General features: G+C 40.9%; 1 protein-coding gene and 1 pseudogene across 1 annotated transcript; one reads left to right on the top strand and one right to left on the bottom strand.

The window, feature by feature from the left end:
* Positions 1 to 13,170, top strand: LOC122747985 (annotated as a pseudogene).
* Positions 13,171 to 14,396: 1,226 nt separating this feature from the next.
* Positions 14,397 to 21,252, bottom strand: LOC122749842 (folate receptor alpha-like). The gene is made up of 5 exons (XM_043996392.1): positions 21,204 to 21,252; positions 18,001 to 18,150; positions 15,645 to 15,836; positions 15,423 to 15,558; positions 14,397 to 14,749 (listed from the first exon to the last, which is right to left on the bottom strand). Exons 2-5 carry the CDS (start codon positions 18,145 to 18,147, stop codon positions 14,469 to 14,471), a joined length of 756 nt encoding a protein of 251 aa, XP_043852327.1. The 5' UTR covers positions 18,148 to 18,150; positions 21,204 to 21,252; the 3' UTR covers positions 14,397 to 14,468.
* Between the last annotated feature and the right edge of the window lie 1,774 nt (positions 21,253 to 23,026).

Raw genomic sequence — 23,026 nt, 5'->3', positions numbered from 1 at the left:
ATGTATATTTGGTTTAGTTTGACTCGGAAATTTATGGAGCTCATTAAATCTTCTGTTGGAGTGTTGATTTAAATGGAGTTGTTGCCACAACATTGGGAGTTGGGAAAGGAGTATATGACATCACCAAAGTATTAGATGGATTCGACTTCATTCAAAAAAAAGGTCTTAGAACCATATCCAGTGGATTGGATCTGATCTTGGTAGTATTGAATCAAAGGTACCCTAGCAAAAGAAAATAAGGGATGAACTTAGCTGATTTAACAGCAATGAAAAAGGCTTTCAATGAGTTAGATTGTCTCAGCAGCTGTTTGAACTAACAGATGACAAAGAAAATTAAAGATTAGTTTATCTTGTATAAACAAAAGTTGAGAACTATCTTTACATGTAACGGAAAAAAATAAAATACTTTATTAATTAAAAAAAAGATTAGCTTATGTGACCTATTAAGATATTCATAGTATTCAGGCTTTCCATGAACAGATTGTGTTACTGTGGTCAAAGCTCAGGAAGAAATGGAATTGGAAGCGCCAATTCATAAAGGAGACTATAAAACAGTACATATAAAGAACACAAAGATACCTATTTTTGTTTATGAAGTGAAACAAGATACCATAAGTACCAAAACATTTGGAGAAATGAGTACTACTTTATATGAAAGTAAGTCTATAGTTCATCCCAATCTAAAAGGAAATATACAGGAGAGTTAATCAAGTGAGAAAAAAAATTCAAAAACCTGAACTGTCTTATACATTAAAACTCTGGAATGATTTTAACGATTTTTTGTCAATTTGGTTTAATTTCCTCTTTGGTGAGACTCCTCTTTTCAGTTTGGACTAAAAAATCAGCCCTGGAAGACTTCTGTGTCCAGTTTGACATCAACATTAATGCCAATAGTTTTAGTAGTTCTCTTTATAGTTATATTATCTCATTGTGGAAAATGATTCAGTTTATAAATTATTATGAAAATGCAATTTGGCATGTGCTTAGGTAAAGCAAGGACTTCCCATACTGAAAAAAATTAAATGAAAACATTCTTTTAGAGCACAAGTGTATTACTACTTAAAACGTTTGGACTAATCTGAAATTGAAGAATATAGTGTGTCATTAACTTCTTTCTTTAAAATACAGAATATGGGGCAGCTAGGTGGCACAGTGGATAGAGCATTGGCTGTGGAGTCAGGAGTACCTGAGTTCAAATCCAGCCTCAGATACTTAACACTTACTAGCTGTGTGACCCTGGGCAAGTCACTTAACCCCAATTGCCTCACTAAAAAACAAAACAAAAAATAAAATAAAATAAAATGCAGAATATGTACCAAGTGACATTATGTTTCATAATATGTGAATATTGTTTGCATTTATCTGTTTAAACAGTAAAGGTGTATTGTTTTGTTTTGGTTTTTTTGGTGAGGCAATTGGGGTTTAAGTGACTTGCCCAGGGTCACACAGCTAGTAAATGTTAAGTGTCTGAGGCTGGATTTGAACTCAGGTACTCCTGAATCCAGGACCAGTGCTCTATCCACTGCGTCACCTAGCTGCCCCAAAGGTGTATTGTTACATTAAAATTAGCATGAGTAACTCCATTTTGCCTTTCATCCACCGACTATTCCTCTAGTCACCCCATTTAGGGAATGTCACAAAACTACCCCCTCTCCCTCTCACCTCAGTGTCTTCAGATATTTTTTGCCAATGGAAAACCAAATGTCTCAATCCCTAATCCAGTTTTTTACTCCCTTCAAATTTATTAATAGTGTAGAAAACAAGCTTTGGGGCCCTTGGCTATTGAGAGCCCTGGTCTCAGTTTGTATTGCAACTGCATGTATTGCTTAATAATTTATTGCCTAGTTGTAATTACTGCACCACCTAGCTGCCCCCTTAATATTTTTTAAAACAGGGGCAGCTAGGTGGCGCAGTGGATAGAGCACCAGCCCTGGAGTCAGGAGTACCTGAGTTCAATCCAGCCTCAGACACTTAACACTTACTAGCTGGGTGACCCTGGGCAAGTCACTTAACCCCAATTGCCTCACCAAAAACAAAAACAAACAAAACAAAACAAACAAACAAAAAATATTTTTAAAACAATTTTTATGGGGGCACCTAGGTGGCACAGTGGTAAAGCACCTGCCCTGGATTCTGAAGGACCTGAGTTCAGATCCGGCCTCAGACACATGACACTTACTGGCTGTGTGACCCTGGGCAAGTCACTTAAGCCTCATTGACCTACAAAAATTTTTAAAAAATAAAATAAAATAAAAAATATTAAGGGGAGGTAGGGGGGGCTGTGTGACCCTGGGCAAATCACTTAACCCTCATTGCCCAGTCCAAAAAAAAAAAGGGGAGGCAGCTAGGTGGCTGCAGCGAATAAAACATCGGCCCTGGATTCAGGAGTTCAAATCCAGCCTCAGACACTTGACACTTACTAGCTATGTGACCCTGGGCAAGTCACTTAACCCTCATTGCCTGCTGCCAAAAAATAAAATAAAAAATTAAGGGGATTGGGAAAAGACTTCTTGCAGAAGATGGGATTTTAGCTGGGACCTAAAGGAAGCCAAAGAAACCAAGAGATGAGGAGGGAAAGAATCCTAGGCATGGAGGTCAACCAGTGAAAATTCAAGGATTTAGGAGATGGAGTGTCTTGTGAAAGGAAAGTAAGGAGGCTACTGTCCAGAGTATGTGGCGGGAGTAAGGTGCAAGAAGACTGAAAGGTAGGAAAGGGGTAGGTCATGATGGGCTTTAAAAGCTAAATGTTTGTTTAGTCCTTTTCCAGTGACCAACTCTTTGTGACCCCTTTTGGGGTTTTGTTGGCAAAGAGAGTGGTTTGCCATTTCCTTTTCCAGGTCATTTTACAGGTGAGAAAACTGAGGCAAACGGAGTTAAGTGACTTGGCCAGGGTTACAAAGCTAGTGTCTGAGGCTGGATTTGAACTTTTATCTTGCTGAACTCCAGGCCCAGCACTCTATCCGCTGTGCCACCCAGGTACCCTAAAAGTTAAAAAGGATGTTATATTTGATCCTGGAAATAATAGGAAGCCATTGAAGTTTATTAAATAGGGGATCACTATGGTAAGACCTTCAATTTAGGAAAAGCAATTTAAAAACCAAGTAAAGGGGGTAGCTAGGTGGCGCAGTGGATAGAGCACCGGCCCTGGAGTCAGGAGTACCTGAGTTCAAATCCAGCTTCAGACACTTAACACTTACTAGCTGTGTGACCCTGGGCAAGTCATTTAACCCCAATTGCTTCACTAAAAAAACAAACAAAAATTCCAAGGAAAGGATAGACTGGTGGAATGGGGAGAGACTTGAGGCAAGAAGACCAACAAGCAAGCTATCAGACTATTGAAATAGTCTAGGAGGGGGCAGCTAGGTGGCACAGTGGATAAAGCACTGGTCCTGGATTCAGGAGGACCTCAGTGAGTCCAAATCTGGCCTCAGACACTTGACACTTACTAGCTGTGTGACCTTGAGGAAGTCACTTAACCCTCATTGCCCCACAAACAAAACAAAACGAAATAGTCCAGGAATGAGATGTTGTTCAACATTATGGTGGAAGATTTTTGTAGATTGAATGGATAGGACTTGGTAACTGATCGAATATGGTGGGTAAAAAGAGTGAGGAATCAAGGATGACACCTAGGTTGTGAGCCTGTGTGATTTTAAGATGTTTATGGCAGGGATTCTTATACTTTTTCCACTCAAGACCCCTTTTTATCTAAAAAATTTATACACAACCCTAGGTATATAAAAGGTATTAAAATAAAACAATTACTGCCAATTTTTTGTGACCCCATATTCAGTTATGTGATCCCCAGTGGGATCATGACCTATAGTTTAAGAAGCTTTGGCCTATGGGACAACCAGTTTGAGATATTTAATAGACAGTTGGAGACTGATGGTCAGGAATGAGGTTAGGACTGGGAAAATAGATTTGAGAATCATCTTCATGGAAATCATAATTGAATCTTTGGGAGCTGATGAGATCACTAAGCAAAAAGGGCCCAGGACACAGCCTTGGGGAGTACCCATGGTTATCAGGCACAGCCTGGATGATGATCCAGCAAAGGAGAGCTAAGAAACAAATTGTGAAGGACTTTAAATGCCAAGCAGAAGAGCTTGTATGTTATTCAGGAGGTAATAGGGAACCACTAAAACTACTTGAGCAAGGAAGTGGCACATTAGACTTGTGCTTTAGAATTCTTACTTAGGCAACTGTATGGAAGATAAATTGGAGAGGGGAGGCTCAATGATGGAGGGAGATCAATTAGGAGGCTCTTGCAATAGCCTAGAAGAAAGTAATGATATAAATGTTTATCCAAATGCGGAATGGAAAGTTATTTCTGTCACAACTGTAGAAAAAGGGTGAAATTATAAACCACCATGACTTAAAGAAGATTGCGGAGACAAAATAGGTTAGTTTAACTCGACAGAAACAAAAGATTCTGCATTTTTAAAAAATGCAGCTAGAACAAGAAGGAAAGATCTTTCATTAAATAGCTGACCAGTAATAGCAACTAAGTTTTTTATATAAGTGCTATAAGTTTTTTTTATATAGAGCATTATAAGGTTTACAACAACACTCCAAGGTAGTTAGTATGAATATTCCCCCCATTTTATGGGTGAGGAAATAGACTGAGAGGTTAAGATACTTAGCTATAACATGCAAACATGTTTCTCCATTTTCTTCAGCATAATATTTATTTTCAGTTCTTTAGAGGCATTTGTGTCCCATGTCTCACTGCTGCACAATAACATTGATAAAATGTTGGTATTGAAAAAATGGGCCTTTGCTTTTGTAGAAAGCTTGGGATCAGTAAACAAGCTTTGCAATTTCCTAAATGCAGTCAAGTCATCTTTCCACCTTCTGTTCAATCTGGGCCCAATTCATTGTCCATCTAGATGCTGTGTCCCAGAGATACATACTATTGGTTAAGTTCTGTAGAAGAGGTTCTTAAATTGAGTTTATGAGTTTGTTTATTTTATTTTTTTGGTGAGGCAATTGGGGTTAAATGACTTGCCCAGGGTCACACAGCTAGTAAGTGTCAAGTCTCTGGGGCTGAATTTGAACTCAGGTCCTCCTGAATCCAGGGCCAGTGCTTTATCCACTGTGCCACCTAGCTGCCCCTGTTTATTTTTTTTTAATATTTTGATATCTATTTTTTTTGTTTGTTTTTTGTTTTTTGTTTTTGCGGGGCAATGGGGGTTAAGTGACTTGCCCAGGGTCACACAGCTAGTAAGTGTCAAGTGTCTGAGGCCGGATTTGAACTCAGGTACTCCTGAATCCAGGGCCGGTGCTTTATCCACTACGCCACTAGCCGCCCCCTGATATCTATTTTAACATAATGTTTCAAATTTCTACAGAAAGGGTTTAGAATCTCTGCTCTACAGTGAATCCTTCTAACAGCATGTTGAAATCTGGACAATAGACACTCTTCATCCCCTTGATTGTTCCTCTGTGGATGGTCAGGCCAAGCTCTTTTTAGTGATTACAGGTCTCTTCCAGGAGGCTTGGCAATGTAACTAGCACAAACGTTATTCAGAAACTGGAGTATCATCCACGCCTAACCTGGACTCAGCAGTGTGCCTCCTCTATCCCAGAGGGCTCGATACCTTTGGCAAACATACATCTCCCTATTTAAGACTCAACTCATGTTTATTATCAGAGGGTCATTGAACAGGCTTATTTTTGGTTTTACATCTTCCAGAGAATCTTGAATGATCTTCATGGGGGACCCTTTGTTGTTCAAGCACCCAAAGGAAGCAATTTCTTCTACCAATTCAAGTGCTTTATCTTAACAAACAACAAGTGTGATGTGATCTTGTATTCTTTACATCTTGTAGTTAATTGTGCAATGGAAAAAGTGTGGTCCCTTATAAAATATTGCATGTGAAAACCTAATTGTTCTCTACTAATATACATGTCAAAGATGCCCTTGATTCATGTATAGATGATTCTCATAAAGATTTTATATATGGGGCAGCTAGGTGGCACAGTGGATAGAGTACCGGCCCTGGATTCAGAAGGACCCGAGTTCAGATCTGGCCTCAGACTCTTGACACTTACTAGCTGTGTGACCCTGAGCAAGTCACTTAACCCCAATTGCCTCACCAAAAAAAAAACCAAACTATATAGATGAGAGAGTAAGCATATAGATGAGTAGTTACTGATGTTCTCTTAGTCAAATTTTTTCAGCATTAATAAGTCCTAAGACTGTTTCCCATATCTTTGGTACTTCCATCTACTTCAGATACCTTTTATATTAGTCCCTCATAATTTATCATGTCTAGCACAGATCTTTTCTGTTATGCGCATTGTCTAATTTAGCTATTTTCCCATCTCTGTTCTACTTAGAAACATTTCTGCCTTTTCTATAAGCACATCTAGGAATTTAATGTGAGGGTCCAAGTGTAGTGATTTCATTATCTTTGATAGAAAAATAGTTAAGGGGGCGGCTAGGTGGCACAGTGGATAAAGAATAGGCCCTAGATTCAGGAGTACCTGAGTTCAAATCCAGCCTCAGACGCTTGACACTTACTAGCTGTGTGACCCTGGGTAAGTCACCTACTCCCCATTGTTCCCCCCCCCAAAAAAAAACAAACCAAAAAAAAGAAGAAAAATAGTTTAAAAAAATTTTTTATCAAATATCCTCCATTTATCTTCTTTTTGTAGTCCTTCCATATTTATCCTTGAATTCTTGGAAAAAACTTTGCTTAGTTGAATATCTTGCCAAACCTTCTTTTAATTGATTTTATCCTCCACAGCTTCTCTCTGCTTTATGAGACAATTCTGTTTATAATCATCCATCATTCTTCATTGTAAGATTTTCCAAATGAGTTTCTATTTTAGCCCAATGTTGCCTTTGTTAGCTCTCTCTCTCCATTTAGAAAGTAGACCAGTGGGGCAGCTAGGTGGCGCAGTGGATAGAGCACCGGCCCTGGAGTCGGGAGTACCTGCGTTCAAATCTGGCCTCAGACACTTAACACTTACTAGCTGTGTGACCCTGGGCAAGTCACTTGACCCCAATTGCCTCACTAAAAAAAAAAAAAAAAAATAGAAAGTAGACCAGAAATTTGTTGATTAAGATACTTCTAGGCTCTTTTGGTCTCCTTTTAGCAATTAATTTATATTGGCTAAATTTCTGGATGAAATTATAATAGGGGCTGTTTTGTTGTCCATTTCCCAATTTTGGCTTTTCAATTATCCATGTAAATAAGTTGTTTCAATTGCCCATCACATATATTTTCTCATTATTATTTTCATTCTCCTAGAACAAGGATGGCTTACATTTCTTCCTCATCATTCTGGGGGTACTCCTGAGCAGTTTGAGAAGTCTCTTTAGTGCCATCAGCTTCAGCAACCATTCTGGTGAATTCCCCTACTGTCAGCCATCAGTGATTAGTGCTCCAGGTTAATTTAACCAATTAATATCAATTACCTTTTTTTTAGTACTTTTTTTTTTGAGTGGGTCAATGAGGGTTAAGTGACTTGCCCAGGGTCACACAGCTAGTAAGTGTCACATGTCTGAGGCCGGATTTGAACTCAGGTCCTCCCAAATCCAGGGCCGGTGCTCTATCCACTGCACCACCTAGCTGCCCCCATAAAGGTAATTGGGGGAGGGGCAGCTAGATGGCTCAGTGGATAGAGCACTTGCCCAGGGTCACACAGTTAGTAAGTGTCAAGTGTCTAAGGCTTAATGCATTTTCTGCATAGCATTTGCTCCAGTGAGTTCACTTCCAAATGTAACTTGGTCATTGGATGAATGAGTCTTCCTCTGCTATTTCTGGAATGGACCAGGCAAGGTGCTAGGTTCTTTGCTTCTTAATGCCTTTCTTCTAACAAATCCTGACATGGACTCCACTCCTGGAATTCTGATGGCTTGACTTTTTTGAATCTCACATAGTTAGAACCATTTCCAATCTCCTTTGCCTAAAACAAATGAAAAGATGCAAAGAACAAAGGCCTATATTAACAGGCCACATGTTGGCCTCAATTGGGTAGGCCTCTCACTTTACATTATTGTTTCTCACCTGAATAGCAAGTAGGCAAGAAAGATACCAACCAAGAACCAAGTAAGGGCCAGACTCTTGCTGATTAATGCCATGTTCTTCTCTGCAACCAATAAAAAAACGTCTCTTCTACACCCCACGGCTAATGAAACAAAACTAGTTACTGAATGTCTGCTCATGCTTAAGTCAGCATGGGGCTTTCATTAGCAGAACACATTGTAAATGCTTATAAGGACCAAGCTCATTGGCCAGTTCCTCATTACATATAGATAAGAAATTTCATATTTTAATATTTTGAGCCATATTCTATTTCCTCTCCTAGACTAAATTGTACTGATGCAGTGAGGGGTTAACACAACTCCACTTCAGAGACAAATATTTGTTGGTAGCTACCATATTGGAGGAAGTAACCTAGGTGTTTGTAGGCTCTAGTGGCCTCTTGTGGCCAGAAATATACTACAGTTTATTAGTAAAATGACTATTCCTTCAGACCTATGCCAGAAAGTGACTAAAGAGGTCAAGACTAGTAGTTAAGTAGTGTACCACCTACAGGTTAATTCAAATATTCCATTCATTTTTTTTAAAAGTCCCTTGCTGGATAATTAGTACAGAGACATCCTGTCTCCCTATATACTTAAGGAAAGCAAGATTGAGCCACAACAATATACAAAAATGGTTATGAAAATAATATGTATGATTCAACAGTGCCAGGCCTTAAACTATATTATAAGGCAAGAGCATTGTTGAAATGCAAAATGGATAATTTAGATTATTTTAAATTAAAAATTTCTTGAATAAATAAAACCAATGTAGCCAAGAATAGAAGGAAAGCAGAAAATTGGGAAAAAACTTGCAAAAACAATCCCTCAGATAGGATATGATTGTGTTGGAATACTGCTGGTTTAGAAAAACATGGAAAGACTTGGACCTATGAAAGAAGATGCTGTCCACCTCCAGAAAAAGAAATGACAAATAGAAATATGAACAGCATAGTCTTACATATATGTATGTATGTTTATAGGTATCTGTGTGTATTTTATATATCTACATTAATTGTAGCCTTTTCTAGGGTGGGACTGGGGGGAGGGAGAAAAAAATAAAAGGTACACAGCAGAGAACAAAAGAATACCTAGAAGCAAAGAAAAGCTGGGCAACTTTGAAAACAATGTGTAATGTTAATTACATAGGTTTTCTCAAAATGGAAATGTATTGTTTTATATTGAAGCTTCTCATGTACTGCTGTGTACATAGAAATGTTCTTTTTCTTTTTTCATTTTGTATTTGAATTTAAAATGAATAAAAAAATTAATGCACACACACATATATACACACAAAATAAAATGATATTTATGACCCAGCAATACCTCTACTAGGTCTGAATCCCAAAGAAATCGAAGAAAAAGGAAATAGACCTATCTCTTTTTTTTTTGCGTGGCAATGAGGTTTAAGTGACTTGCTCAGGGTCACACAGCTAGTGTCAAGTGTCTGAGATCGGATTTGAACTCAGGTCCTCCTGAATCCAGGACCGGTGCTTTATCCACTACACCTCCTCGCTACCCCAAAATAGACCTATCTCTACAAAAATATTTTATAGCAGCTCTTTTTGTGGTATCAAAGAAGTAGAAATTGTGTGGATGTCCATCAGTTGGGGAATGGTGAACAAATTGTGGTATATTATTATTATTTTTTTGATGGCATATTATTCTGGTGGAATACTATTGTGCTATAATAAATGGCAAACAGCGTGGTTTCAGAAAAGTCTGGGAAGACTTATATGAACTGATGCAAAGTAAAGTGAGCATAACCTGGAGAACACTGTATGTAGTAACAGCAATATTGTAATGATGATCAACTATGAAAGACTTGGCTACTGTTATAGTGTTGGTACTATTAAAGTTTAAACTGGCCAGCTAAACTGAAGGACAGACACACCTTGAAAAGTAAGGAATATGAGCCCATTAGGCATGGCTGCTGCCTAAGTGGCACCTAGGGAACAGAGATAGCTCCAGAAATCAAAACAACTGGCCCTCACCCAACTTCTCCCAACCCACCACCCATAAGGGCTCAGGTGATCACCTCATCAACCATCTGTAAAAGCTATAGTCCTTTTCCTGTTCAAGGAGATAGGTATCTCAGAGAACCATATCTTTGAAATTATCTCCCCTCCAGAGAAGTTTGATTTCTCTCTTGGTCTCCTTTCTCTATATAATTCTTTTTTTTTTTTTTTTAGTGAGGCAATTGGGGTTAAGTGACTTGGTAAGTGTCTGAGGCCGGATTTGAACTCAGATCCTCCTGACTCCAGGGCCCGTGCTCTATCCACTGCGCCATCGAGCTGCCCCTTGGTCTCCTTTCTCTACCACCTAAATAAAATATTATTTTATTCTAATTAGATTTGCATGTGAGAGGATGTAATTCTTTAAAGAGGAATACCTAAGGACCCCAATCACCCATTTCCCCTGTGACAGCTAACATGATCAAGACAATGATCCAGTTCTGAAGTACTTATGATGAAAAATGCTGTCCACTTCCAGAGAGAGAACTGAGGAACTCTATAGATTCAAGTATATTTTTTTCACTTTATTTTTCTTGCTTTTCATTAATTAATTAATTAGTTTTACAACATGGGTAATATGAAAATGGGTCAGCTAGAAGACCAGACTTTAAATCTGGCTTCAGGTCTTAACTGTGTGATCCTGGGCAGGTCACTTAATTCAGTTTGCCTCAGTTTCCTCATCTATAAAATGAGCTGGACTTAAAAAAAAAAAATGAGCTGGAGAGGGACATGGCAAACCATTCCAGTATCTTTGTCAAGAAAACCCCAAATGGGGTCATGAAGAATTAGCAATACTGAAATCACTGAACAACAAATATGGAAATGTTTTGCATGATTTCACATGTATAATTGATGTCATATTACTTGTTTTTACAATGAGTAGTGGAGGAACTAGAGGGAGAAAATTTAGAACTCAAAAATTTTTTAAAAAGAAATGTTGGGAGGCAGCTGGGTGGCTCAGTGGGTGGAGCACTGGCCTTGGATTCAGGAGGACCTGGGTTCAGGTCCGGCCTCAGATGCTTGACACTAGCTGTGTGATCTGGGACAAGTCATTTAACCCTCATTGCCCCACCAAAAAACAAAAAACAAACAAACAAAAAAGGAATGTTGGGGAGCAGCTAGGTGGCGCAGTGGATAAAGCACCAGCCCTGCATTAAGGAGGACCTGAGTTCAAATGTGACCTCAGACACTCGACACTAGATGCGTGACCTGGGACAAGTCACTTGACCTCAGACACTTAACACTTATTAGCTATGTGACCCTGGACAAGTCACTTAACCCTGATTGCCCTGCCACTCAAAAAAGAAAGGAATGTTAAAGATAAAGAATGATTTTTTAAAAAGAAAATAATATGCAGATTCATCAAAAGTATCCTTGATTATGGTATTGATAGGGACCAGGCAGACTTTCTCAAGTAACACTTCATAGTCAATGACATCTTTTATCATCATACAATTGCAAGAAGGATACTGAATACTATGTAATTAAAATGACCAAGTTTGGCCCCAAAGAAGAGCTAAGAAAATGTATTTCCCTCACTTGTTTTGCAAATATTGAGGACCATGGGTGTGGAATATATTGCATATTCTGTCAGATGTAGTCTGATCATTTATATGTTGGTTTTATTGAACTTCTTTTCCCTCTATTTCTTTTTATTCTTTGTTACAACAATGTCTCACTGGTTAGGAGAGAAAGGAGGAATATATTTGGTTTGTTTGTTGGTTTTTTGGGGGTTTTTTGCAGGGCAATGGGGGTTAAGTGACTTGCCCAGGGTCACACAGCTAGTAAGTGTCAAGTGTCTGAGGCCCAATTTGAACTCAGGTACTCCTGAATCCAGGGCCGGTGCTTTATCCACTGCGCCACCTAGCTGCCCCCAGGAATATATTTGGAAATGAAAGTGACGGAAAAAAAGATATCAGTAAAAATTAGACAAAAAAGATTGAAAAATATAAGATTCCCTTGTGTTTATTAAATCTATTTTTCAAAAGTTTTTGACGCAATGGGCAAAATGTCACTTTAAAGGCTCTCTTACAAAAAAACTCCCATGAAGACCTCAAAATTCCTTTAAAGATATAACAGAAAAAACTATACTATAAACATGAATATTAGATGAGGCATAAAACAAGGAGACTTAGTCTTGTCAAAGCATATGTTTCTTGCTATCAAGGGGGAGATCCAGTACAGAATTCAAGTCAAGAATCCAAGAAAAATTCTTCATAGATGATGAAATCCTCCAGAATCTCATGTTCATAGATGACATTGTGCTGGTTGAGATTCATATCCACTCAAAACAATTTGGTCTAACCATCCCCACAGGAAAAACCTAATGAATATGCAGTTAGATGAACAGTCTAGACAGATCTTCCACCAGGACAGATAGTTTGAACAGACACTGAAAACAAAGAATTTAACCCAGAAGAAGGGGAGAAAAACCTGCATTGCCTAAAAGAAATTATAGACCACCTTTAATTATCCCAAACTTTTCCCTACAATGGAGTCCCATCTTTTTAATGCCAATATTATACTATTGTTGTGGTATGACTGTGTATCACAAAACACTCCATTTTCTAAAGAATTAAAATTAATTATTACTCAAAAGATAATGTAGAGGGGCATGATGAGTAGTAGCAGTCTGCAAAACATAAAAAAGGAATCACAAAGAAAACTGGAGCTAAGGGTGTCAACAGGGAAAGGTATGAGTGAAGAAGTTGAACTGGTCATATGGTGAGAATAATAGATAGCAGTTGGACATCCAAAATACTCTATTGGTTTCCTCTTAATGTCAATAAAAAGCAAGGAAGCTTTTTTCTGTCTCTTTCTCTGTCTGTCTCTCTCAAACACACACCCCTCATATTGAGTTGAACTTCCAACATGAAAGAAGTGGACAAGAATTGCACAAGATGTGCAGATATGGATGGTTTGTGATGTCCATCACTGGAGGTTCCCATACCTATAGTATTTCTTTTCTTTCTTTGGAGGTATATAGTATGTTTCATCAATACATCAATAGTCCTTTGGGCTAAAATGTACATAGTGATATTTGCCTGCATTCATTTATAAAGTAGATGTTCAGCTTCATGTCTTCTATTTTGCTCTTCCACTTTTGCAGTTTCATAGTTGAACTTTTTAGCATCCCAGGCAACAAGGAATTGGAAATTGAGGGGTTGCCCATCCATTGGGGAATGGCTGAACAAGTTGTGGTATATGAATGTAATGGAATACTATTGTGCTGTAAGAAACGATGAGCAGGCAGATTTCAGAGAAACCTGGAAGGACTTGCATGAACTGATGATGAGTGAGATGAGCACAACCAGGAGAACATTGTATACAGTATCAACAACATTGTGTGTTGATCATCTGTGATAGACTTGATTCTTCTCAGCAATATAAGGGTCCAAGAAAGTTCCAAAGGACTCATGATGGAAAATGCTTTCCAAATCCAAAAGAAAAAAGTATTGAATCTGGATGCAGATAGAACCATACTGTTTCTATTGTTTTTGTTGTTTTTCCTTTTTGAGGTTTTCCCTTTATGCTCTGATTTTTCTCTCATAACATGCCTAATGCAGAAATATGTTTTATGTGATTGTACATACATTACCTATATCAGATTACTTGCTGTCTTGGGGAGGGGAAGGGAGGGAGAAAAATTTGAAACTAGAAATCTTATAAAAACAAATGTTGAAAAAAAACCAAATGTTGAAAACTATCTCTAAATGTAACTGGAAAATAAAATATTTATATGGAAAAAATAAAATAAATTTTTTTAAAAAAGGAATTTTTGATCAATTAACATTAAACTTATTAAACATATATGGACCGGGTACTAGGGATACAAATATAATCAATAAAACAATCCCTACTTGAAAGGAGTAGTAGTAGAGGCTGCTAGGTGGCACAGTGGATAGAGCACCGGCCATGGAGTCAGGAGGACCTGTGTTCAAATCCGGCCTCAGACACTTGACACTTATTAGCTGTGTGACCCTGGGCAAGTCACTTAACTCCAATTGCCTCACCAAAAAAAAAAGGAGTAGTATTAAGGAGGATTTCACTTTAGAGAGGGCAAAAACAATATTTAATTTCCCCTAAAGAAAGGAAAGAAGAAGAAAAGGGTAGATTTTGTTATGCAGAGAAAAAGGTAGGAGACTGGACCCGGAGTCACTTAAAAGTGGGGAGAAAGGCACTCCATGCCTCACTCAGTAGTGGTGTGGGGTCTGTGAAATCCATTGTGTAGGGGGTTGGAGGTTTCCAGATCAGGTTTGAGGGGGAAGAATCCAGATTGGGAGGAAGCCAGGGTTTCAGGAGAGCCAGGCTGTGTCAGGCTGTGTCAGGAAACTGGAGTCCAAGGGTCTCACACTGGGAGTAATTTTGGCTATGGTTTTACATGTAGATTGGTGAGATTTCTTTGCTGATGAGGGTTAAGCCCAGAGAAGCAACAGCAGTGTCAAAATCAAGAAGGGGAAACTGGCCTTCCAACTGAAGATGCCTGGGGCAGAGCCAAAAGCATAGTATTTAGCCACAGCTTCATTGGGGTTTCCCTGGGCTGGATCAAACCACATCTGGATACATTTGCCACTGCCCCGACTAAAAGAGCTTACTCTGTAAGAATGATTCCAAATATTCTCACATAGGGAGGCTGGTGTTGGGAAGTAAAATGGGAAAGGGTGGCAGGCAGCCTTAGTTGGGCACTCGTTAATCCCTATGGAATGGAAATGAAGAATATCAGCCTTGTGGCTCCCCCATAACCCTGGATCTACCTTCCCACCAGCCTTCAACCCTAACTTCCAGGCTTTGCCTGCTCACTTCTCCACATGATCAACTCTGATTGCTAAACCCAAATCCCTGGCTCTTAAGTGTATGTCTAGAGCCTCTCCCACCCCAACTGTCACATCCTATACCCTCAGCTCCTGAATGCAGACCCACAAATACAAATTGTAGCCAGCCCCCTCTCTACCCACTGGTCTTTGCCCCAGGTCCCCACTTACCTATATCTCTACTCAAAGTATGCTAAATTCCTATACTTAATACCAAATCCCAGTGCCTAACCTGAGGGTCAAGGTTTTCCCCAGGTTCCATACCCTAGCCCTCCACTTTATCTTCTTTTTATATCAACTACATTTTCCCAAATCTCTTAAGCTCCTCTCCCCCATCCTGAAAGCCATAAATTATAGCAAACAAATTTGAAGGTGGGGGTCAGGGGGTGGGGTGGAGTTCAACAGAACTAACCAGCCCATCAAACAGACTTTATATAATGTTCCACACCCATAGCCCACCCCTCTCCTCCCTTCTGCCAAGTCAGGGAGGTATAGTCTCCACTCTTACCCTAGAGTCTATCACCTTCCCCCTAGCCTCAGGGGGAGCCTGAGCCTCACCTGAAGTCCAATTCCAACCTTTCTGCCAGTTCTCTTTGCAGGTGTATGAAGTTTGACAGTCCTCCCACCACTGGTTACAATCCTCCATGCACAGGGGAACATTCAGAATCCGTTCCTTCCTCCAACTTGAGGCCACCTTGGTTGGGGAGAGAGAACATCAGTTTTCAAACTCTTAGCACTGGCATAGAAGGGTAGAAGTCCTGTTCCCCCTCAGTTACCTACCGGCTGGATCCAGGGTCCTAGGTTGGGGGAACACTCATAGAGACATGTGTCCTGGATAAAGTGGCGTTTGCAGGCTGGGGTCATCATCCCGCAGTGGTTATAGTTGAAGCTGTACAGGGAGGAGGCATCATCTTTGTGAATGGCAACACTGCTGTTTGCTGTGCAGCAGGCTCTCTTCTTCCATGGGCTACACTGGAAGGTAGGGAAACAACACAGGGCTGAGGAGTTGGGCAGAAACTCCCATTTCTAAAGCACTTGAACATTTACCAAAGGCTTTCCACACAATAATGGGCACCTAGAGAGATGAATGACTAGCCCAAGCTTCTGCACATACTTTCAGAACCAAAATGCAAACACAAACCTTAGGACCAGGAGACCAAGACTCTGTCTATTATCATGTTGCCTCTACCAAAGCCAGAGCCATTAGACATCACCTACTTAGCTCAGAACCTAAGTCAGCCTGAAAAATTCAATCCAGTCAATAGTCACCCTAGCCTTGAAATTCTTGTCTTCTTTCCCTCTTCAAAATCCCTTTAGTTATTGTTGTCTGTTTATAGATAGAATACACAGACTATTTGTCCCTGACCTGTGCAAGAGCCTCTCAGATCCTATTGGTCTGACTTTCCAGACAGTCAAACACACTGTACCTTGTCCCCAACATAGGGAATGTCATTTTGGTCTTCATGGGAGAACCAATCATTCAACCAACAGGCATCTTGAGGGCAGGTAATTGTCTTGCTTTCTCTTGGTATCCCAGGAACTGTTACCTAGCACCCACCAATTCTAGAGGACCAATGATGGACAGAGCAAATAAGACATGTTTTTCTTGATAAGGCCCATAGGGCTATATTTTGCTTGACTATACCTATTTCTTTTAAGATCTTTGGACTTGTTTTTTCCAATGATGGGACTATGGAGATTAAAATGCACCTTTGTTTATTGGGGAACAAACTTAATTTTAAGATGATTTTTTTTTTTTTTGCAGGGCAATGAGGGTTAAGTAACTTGCCCAGGGTCACACAGCTAGTGTCAAGTGTATGAGGCTGGATTTGAACTCAGGTCCTCCTGAATCCAGGGCCAGTGCTTTGTCCACTGCGCCACCTAGCTGCCCCTCTTAAGATGATTTTTGTGTGTGTGTGTGAGGCAATTGGGGTTAAGTGACTTGCCCAGGGTCACACAGCTAGCAAGTGTTAAGTGTCAGAGGCTAGATTTGAACTCAGGTCCTCCTGACTCCAGGGCCAGTGCTCTATCCACTGTGCCACCTAGCTGCCCCCCCTTAAGATGATTTTTAAATGATCTGTCTCCTCATATTTCTCTAGCACTTTGTCTGAATCTCGCTGCCCTTAACTTCCTCCCCTTTGCAACTGATTTATTTGTGTATCTCTATTCTCTCCAATTGATGGAAAGCTCTGAACAGGATTATGTCAATTCTTCCCCTAGTTTCCCAGTCCCAAGCCCATCAATCTTCACAATATTTGTTGAATGCAGTGCATTAAAGGTCACTCCTAGTTCTATGGGATTCTATGAAACTTTCTATGACCCTGAAATGTAGAGTAGTCCCAGCATGACCACTTACCAGGGATCTGATTCTGAACTTATCATTTTACCTCTCTTGAGTCTCAATTTCCTAATCTGTAAAATATACTATCTTCTCTCCTTAGGTGGTTATTGCTGTTGTAAGGAAACTTTACGAACTGTCCAGTTGATAGTAAAATGGGAAGCTAAGGGGCAGCTTGGTGGTGCGGTGGATAGAGCACCGGCCCTGGAGTCAGGAGGACCTGAATTCAAATCCAGCCTCAGACACTTAACACTTACTAGCTGTGTGATCCTGGGCAAGTCACTTAACCCCAATTGCCTCACTTAAAAAAAAAAAAAAGGGAAGCTAGGTGGCACAGTGGATAAAACACCAGCCCTAAATTCAGGATCTGAGCTCAAATCTGGCCTCAGACACTTGATACTTACTAGTTGTGTGACCCTGGGCAAGTTATTTAACCCTCATTGCCCTGCCAAAAAAATTTTTAAATTGACGATAAGAGCTATTGTAAAGGACACTCCTGTTCCTAAATTAGGGATGTGCAGTGCTACCTATCCCCTCTTGCCCAACCCCTAGCCTGATCTTTCATTCAAAATTGATACTATGGGGGCAGCTAGGTGGCACAGTGGATAAAGCACCGGCCCTGGATTCAGGAGTACCTGAATTCAAATCTGGCCTCAGACATTTGACACTTACTAGCTGTGTGACCCTGGGCAAGTCACTTAACCCCAATTGCCTTGCCAAAAAAAACCCAAAAACAAAACAAAATTGATACTATGGTCCCCCTAGGTCCAGGTATTTTCTTCCCTGCATGTTTGTTACCTGGTTATGAAGGACATCTTCTGGGCCAGGCTGGAACTTGTGGTGCTTAGAATCCATGCAGACATTGAGCAGATCATTCCCTTTCCGAAGTCCTTTAGCCATGGCCATGAGGCCCAGGAACAGCAACCCCCATCCTAGTTGAGTCATGGTCTGAGGGACATGGAGCCCAAGGGAAGGGGAAGTTACAGGTTGAGGGAGGGTGGGACCAGGAATCAGAGGAAAGGGAGAGACAGAAGGAGGAGGAGGGCAAGTCATGACTAAAGGTACCTACAGGGGGCAGCTAGGTGGCACAGTAGATAAAGCAATGGCCCTGGATTCAGAAGAACCTGAGTTCAAATCTGGTCTAAAACACTTGACACTTACTAGCTGTGTAAACCCTGGACAAGTCACTTAACCCTCATTCCCCAGAAGAAAAAAAAAAAGGTACCTGCAATGACAAGTAAGAATCCTGGGGGTGGGGATGGGGAAGGTCTAGAATGCATCTAAGGTTAAGGTCTTAACCTTAGAGTCACACAGACCTCTTTGGTAGTCTAGTAAAGCCTATGGACTCTGCAGAATAATGCCCTTCGATGCATAAAATCAAATACATAAGATGACAAAGGAAATCAGTAATTCTGAATTTTTTTTAAGTTCATATACCTTAGATGAAAGACTCCTAGTTTGTGAGAAAGGAGTCTTCGATAACTGGGATGGAAAGGGTAGGGCATTATTAATCAAGGGAGAAAGAAGGGACTTGGGAGTGTAGGAGGGAGAAAGAGCACTGGGAAAGCAGAATTTGGTGTGGGGGCAGGAAGTGCAGATCATTGAATCTTCCTGAAAGTGGCATCTGACCTTTGACCAAAACTTTCTGCTCTTCTGGACACCTTATCAAGTGAATTCATCTACTGCTCTTCTCCAGTGAGAAGAGGAAGAAGGGAATCTTGATCCTACTCTCTCTCTTCCTCTCAAGCAACAAGGATTCTACTACCCCACCCTCAGCCCCAACCATTACTTACCAGAAATTTAGACCCATTTTTTTTAATGGGTCAATGAGGGTTAAGTGACTTGCCCAGGGTCACACAGCTAGTAAGTGTCAAGTGTCTGAGGCTAGATTTGAACTGAGGTCCTCCTGAATCTAGGGCCAGTGCTTTATCCACTGTACTACCTAGCTGACCCCAATTTATGCTCAATTTCAACACAGAGACCTAATAAAATGACCCCCTGGGATCAAGGGCAAAGCCCAGGGCTAGAAATCCTCTATCCTAAATTCTGACTCCAGCTCTAGGACCCACCCTGGTTGAATACACAGCCAACTCTCCATTTCAGAACTATGGGGGACCTCAACATTTCTTTCTTTCTTTTTTTTTTTCCTTCTGTTGAGGCAATTGGGGTTAAGTGACTTGCCCAGGGTCACACAGCTAGTAAGTGTTAAGCGTCTGAGGCTGGATTTGAACTCAGGTCCTCCTGAATCCAGGGTCGGTGCTCTATCCACTGTGCCACCTAGCTGCCCTGACCTCAACATTTCTAATGTGAGAGAAAGGCTCTAAGAACACAGAATATTAGAACTAGATAGGTCCTTAGAGATTATCTTCTCCAACCCATTTGTTTTACAGTCAAAGAAACTGATGCCCAAAGAGGGGAATGGATTTCTGCAAGTCAAAAATGGGAATCCAACTTGAATCAACTGAGTCAGTTCTCCCCAACTGTGTATGGCACTCCCTCCCTTGGGAAAAGTACAATTTTACTTTTTCTTCCTCCTTATCTCCACCCAACTCAAAAGGCTTCAATTTCCCTGAGGGAAACTGATCTAAACTTGCATTAAGGTCTGATCCAGTAAAGTCTAAGAGGCTTATGGCTGGTAACCACCAGCAGAAAGGTAGATTGGAGATTAGAAAGGGAGCACCTGGGGCAGCTAGGTGGTGCAGTGGATGGAGCACTAGCCCTGGAGTCAGCAGGATCTGAGTTCAAATCCGGCCTCAGATACTTGACACTTACTAGCTGTGTGACCCTGGGCAACTCACTTAACACCAACTGCCTCACTAAAAAAACCAAAAAACAAAGGAAGGGAGCACCTTCCTATAGCAGGGGCTGCCCCATTTCATCTCCCAGTGATGTGGGATGCATTTAATTGATTGTGAGTCATCCCAAAAGAATTACATAACTCAGTTTCCCAAGTTTTATTGCAATACTGTGAGTGACCACAGGGAAAGTATCATGGAAGTGTCTCTTGAACAGGGAAAGGAAAGATAGTTATATTTTTAGTATGGATAAATTGATTATCAGTCTCATTATAATAATCTCCACTTTAGGGAGGTAAAGGGGAGGCCTTGTCCTAATTTGGAGTTCCTGCAGGCTTGAGCCAACCCTTGAAGCAGGTACCTTTTTCCCTGGAGGTGTTTTTTTGGGGTTTACATGTCATAAGGTAAATCTGGAGACAAATTTGGCCTTTTCTGCCTATGTCACCTTTTCATTCCCATGCCTACTTTCAAAATATTTTCATTTATCAGTTAGAATTTCTATACCCTGTCAGTGTATCATTGGTTTTTGTTTGTTTGTTTGTTTTTAGTGAGGCAATTGGGGTTAAGTGACCTGCCCAAGGTCACACAGCTAGTAAGTGTTATGTGTCTGAGGCCGGATTTGAACTCAGGTCCTCCTGATTCCAGGGCTGGTGCTCTATCCCGTGTATCATTGTTATAGTTCAGGTTTCTATGACCTGCCTCTTTATGTTCTTGTTATGAGCGGTGATTAATGTGGGTAAGAAGAACCCATTCCCTGACTTGTTTCTCAAGTTTTAAGTTATCCATTAATCCTTTTCAGAGCTGGGGTCTGTAAGTTATAGCCCCTCTTGGAGCTCAAATCTAAATTAGAGCTCCGGTATTAGGTTTTTCTGTTAACCCCTTTTAGGAACTATTGATAGCCTCCTCCATCAGCAGAGCCTTCCTCCCTTCCCTTTCCTCAGTTCCAAACCCACCCCCATTCACCTGAAGCTCTCCCTGGAGTCCTTCCCTGACCCTCAACAATCTGTGGTGCTAGGGAGATAAAGCAACCAGAGATTAGGATCTACAGCCCTTGCCTGGAAGAAAAAGAAAACTGGATTCTAATCTTGCTCTGCAGCTAACTGGCTATGTACCCCTAGGGAAATCCTTTCTTCTCTCTGGGCCTCAGGGAGTGGGACAGAACCTCTAATGCAGAGGAGGAGGGAAAGGGATGAGAAGACATCCTACCTCCAGAAAAAAATGGCCGGCCAGAAGACCTTCAGAGGCCCTGTTTAGGATCCAGCGGCAGCTCTGGCTCTGGCCCCCGTCCCTCCCACTTCACCCCAGTAGGGAGCTGAGGATTTGGTGACCAAGGAGACCAGGGATTGACAGGTGAGAAGCTTGCCAGGCCAAGGAGGGGCCATCCAACCAAGGGAGTTAGCTAGCAATCTCAGGGGGCAAAGTTTGAAGGGTAATTCCTATCCCCCCCAACCCATAACACCACCATTAATTTTTGCCTTCAGGCATCATAGAATGCAGACTGATTAGTTAAGAAAAAGAGAAATTGAGGGGCAGCTAGGTGGCACAGTGAATAGAGTCTTCCTCCTGGAGTCAGGAGGACCTGAGTTGAAATCCGGCCTCAGACACTTAAACTTACTAGCTGTGTAATCCTGGGCAAGTCACTTAACCCCAATTGCCTCACCAAAAAAAGAAAAAGAGAAATTGAACTGAAAAAATGAGTCAAGGTTCTGGAAAGAAGTACCCCTCCTCCAGACTTTCCTTTCCTCCAAGACAACTTCCTCCCCTCCCCCTCTCCCTCCTTCCCTAGGGCCTAGGCCCTAAATACAGGTCATATAGAATCCCATGTGAGAAACTTAGAATTGTGTAATATGCAAAAGAGAGAATCGGAATTCTAGAATCTTACAACACAGGAACCAAGTCATTTAACTATCATTGACCTGCCAAAAAACCCAAAACAAACAAGCAGCTAGGTGAGACTCAAAGCCTAGCCAGGCCAGGGCTCCAAATCTAGTGAATACCAGATTCCTGTAGGTTGAGTCACTGGCTGCAGGGGGAGACTGGAGGCTTAATTGGGCTCTTGTTCTTCTGAGTTTCTCCAAGCAGAGGTTTATTTGCAGGACCATTGGATCTGAAATCCTAGGCCTGAGCTTGAAGCCATTGTCCATCACCTCTGACTTCTAGTCCTTTAACCTCTCTGGGCCTCAGTTTCCTCATCTGCAAAATGGAGGAGGAGAAGCATTGGACTACATGCTCTCTAATATCTCTTTAACTCTGGAATTCCATAGTCTGTGCTCCAAGGTTCCTTCCTGTTCTTACATTCTGAGAATATTCTATGTCCTCAGCTTGGACGGTCTATGAAGCAGCGAAGTGGAACACTGGAGAGTGCTCTGGGCCTAGAATCAGGAAGACCCTGACATTTATTTATTAGCTGTAAACTGTAAAAATGGAAAGAACAATGCCCCCTCCCTACAACAAAGGGAGGGGTTGCTGATGGGATGATGACATTTAGAAGTAAATTTAATTCCAAAATCATTAGTTAAATGCAGGCTGTGTGGAGGACCCTGTGCTTCTACCTGGGGATATAAAGCTGAAACACTCAGCCCCCAGGCAGCTTGGTCTAGTAGAAGTAGCTAAATATTGCAGTTTGGAATAGTGACTGCAAATATGGCCTCACAAACTTACTGGCAAGTCACTGAAGCCCTCATCTGTGAGTGTGCTCATCTGTAAAATGGGCATAAATACCTCTCTCACAGGGCTGATGTGAGTATTCAATGAGACCTTTAAGAGTGAAATATTAAAGCTAGGGATTATCCAAGGAAAAAAAAAAAGAACTGCGGAGTATAGATGCTGAATGAACCATACTATTTCTTTTGTTTTTGATGCTGTTGTTTTTTCTATTTTGAGGTTTTTCATCATTGCTCAGATTTTTTCTCTTATAACATGACTAACGCAGAAATAGGATTAATGTTATTATGTGTATATATATATAAAACCTATATCAGATTACCTGCTGTCTAGGGGAGGAGGGAGGGAGGGGAGGGAGGGAGAAA

Source organism: Dromiciops gliroides, chromosome 3 (assembly GCF_019393635.1).
Source record: "Dromiciops gliroides isolate mDroGli1 chromosome 3, mDroGli1.pri, whole genome shotgun sequence".
NCBI lineage: Eukaryota > Metazoa > Chordata > Mammalia > Microbiotheria > Microbiotheriidae > Dromiciops > Dromiciops gliroides.
This window is presented reverse-complemented; position numbering and strand designations above follow the sequence as displayed.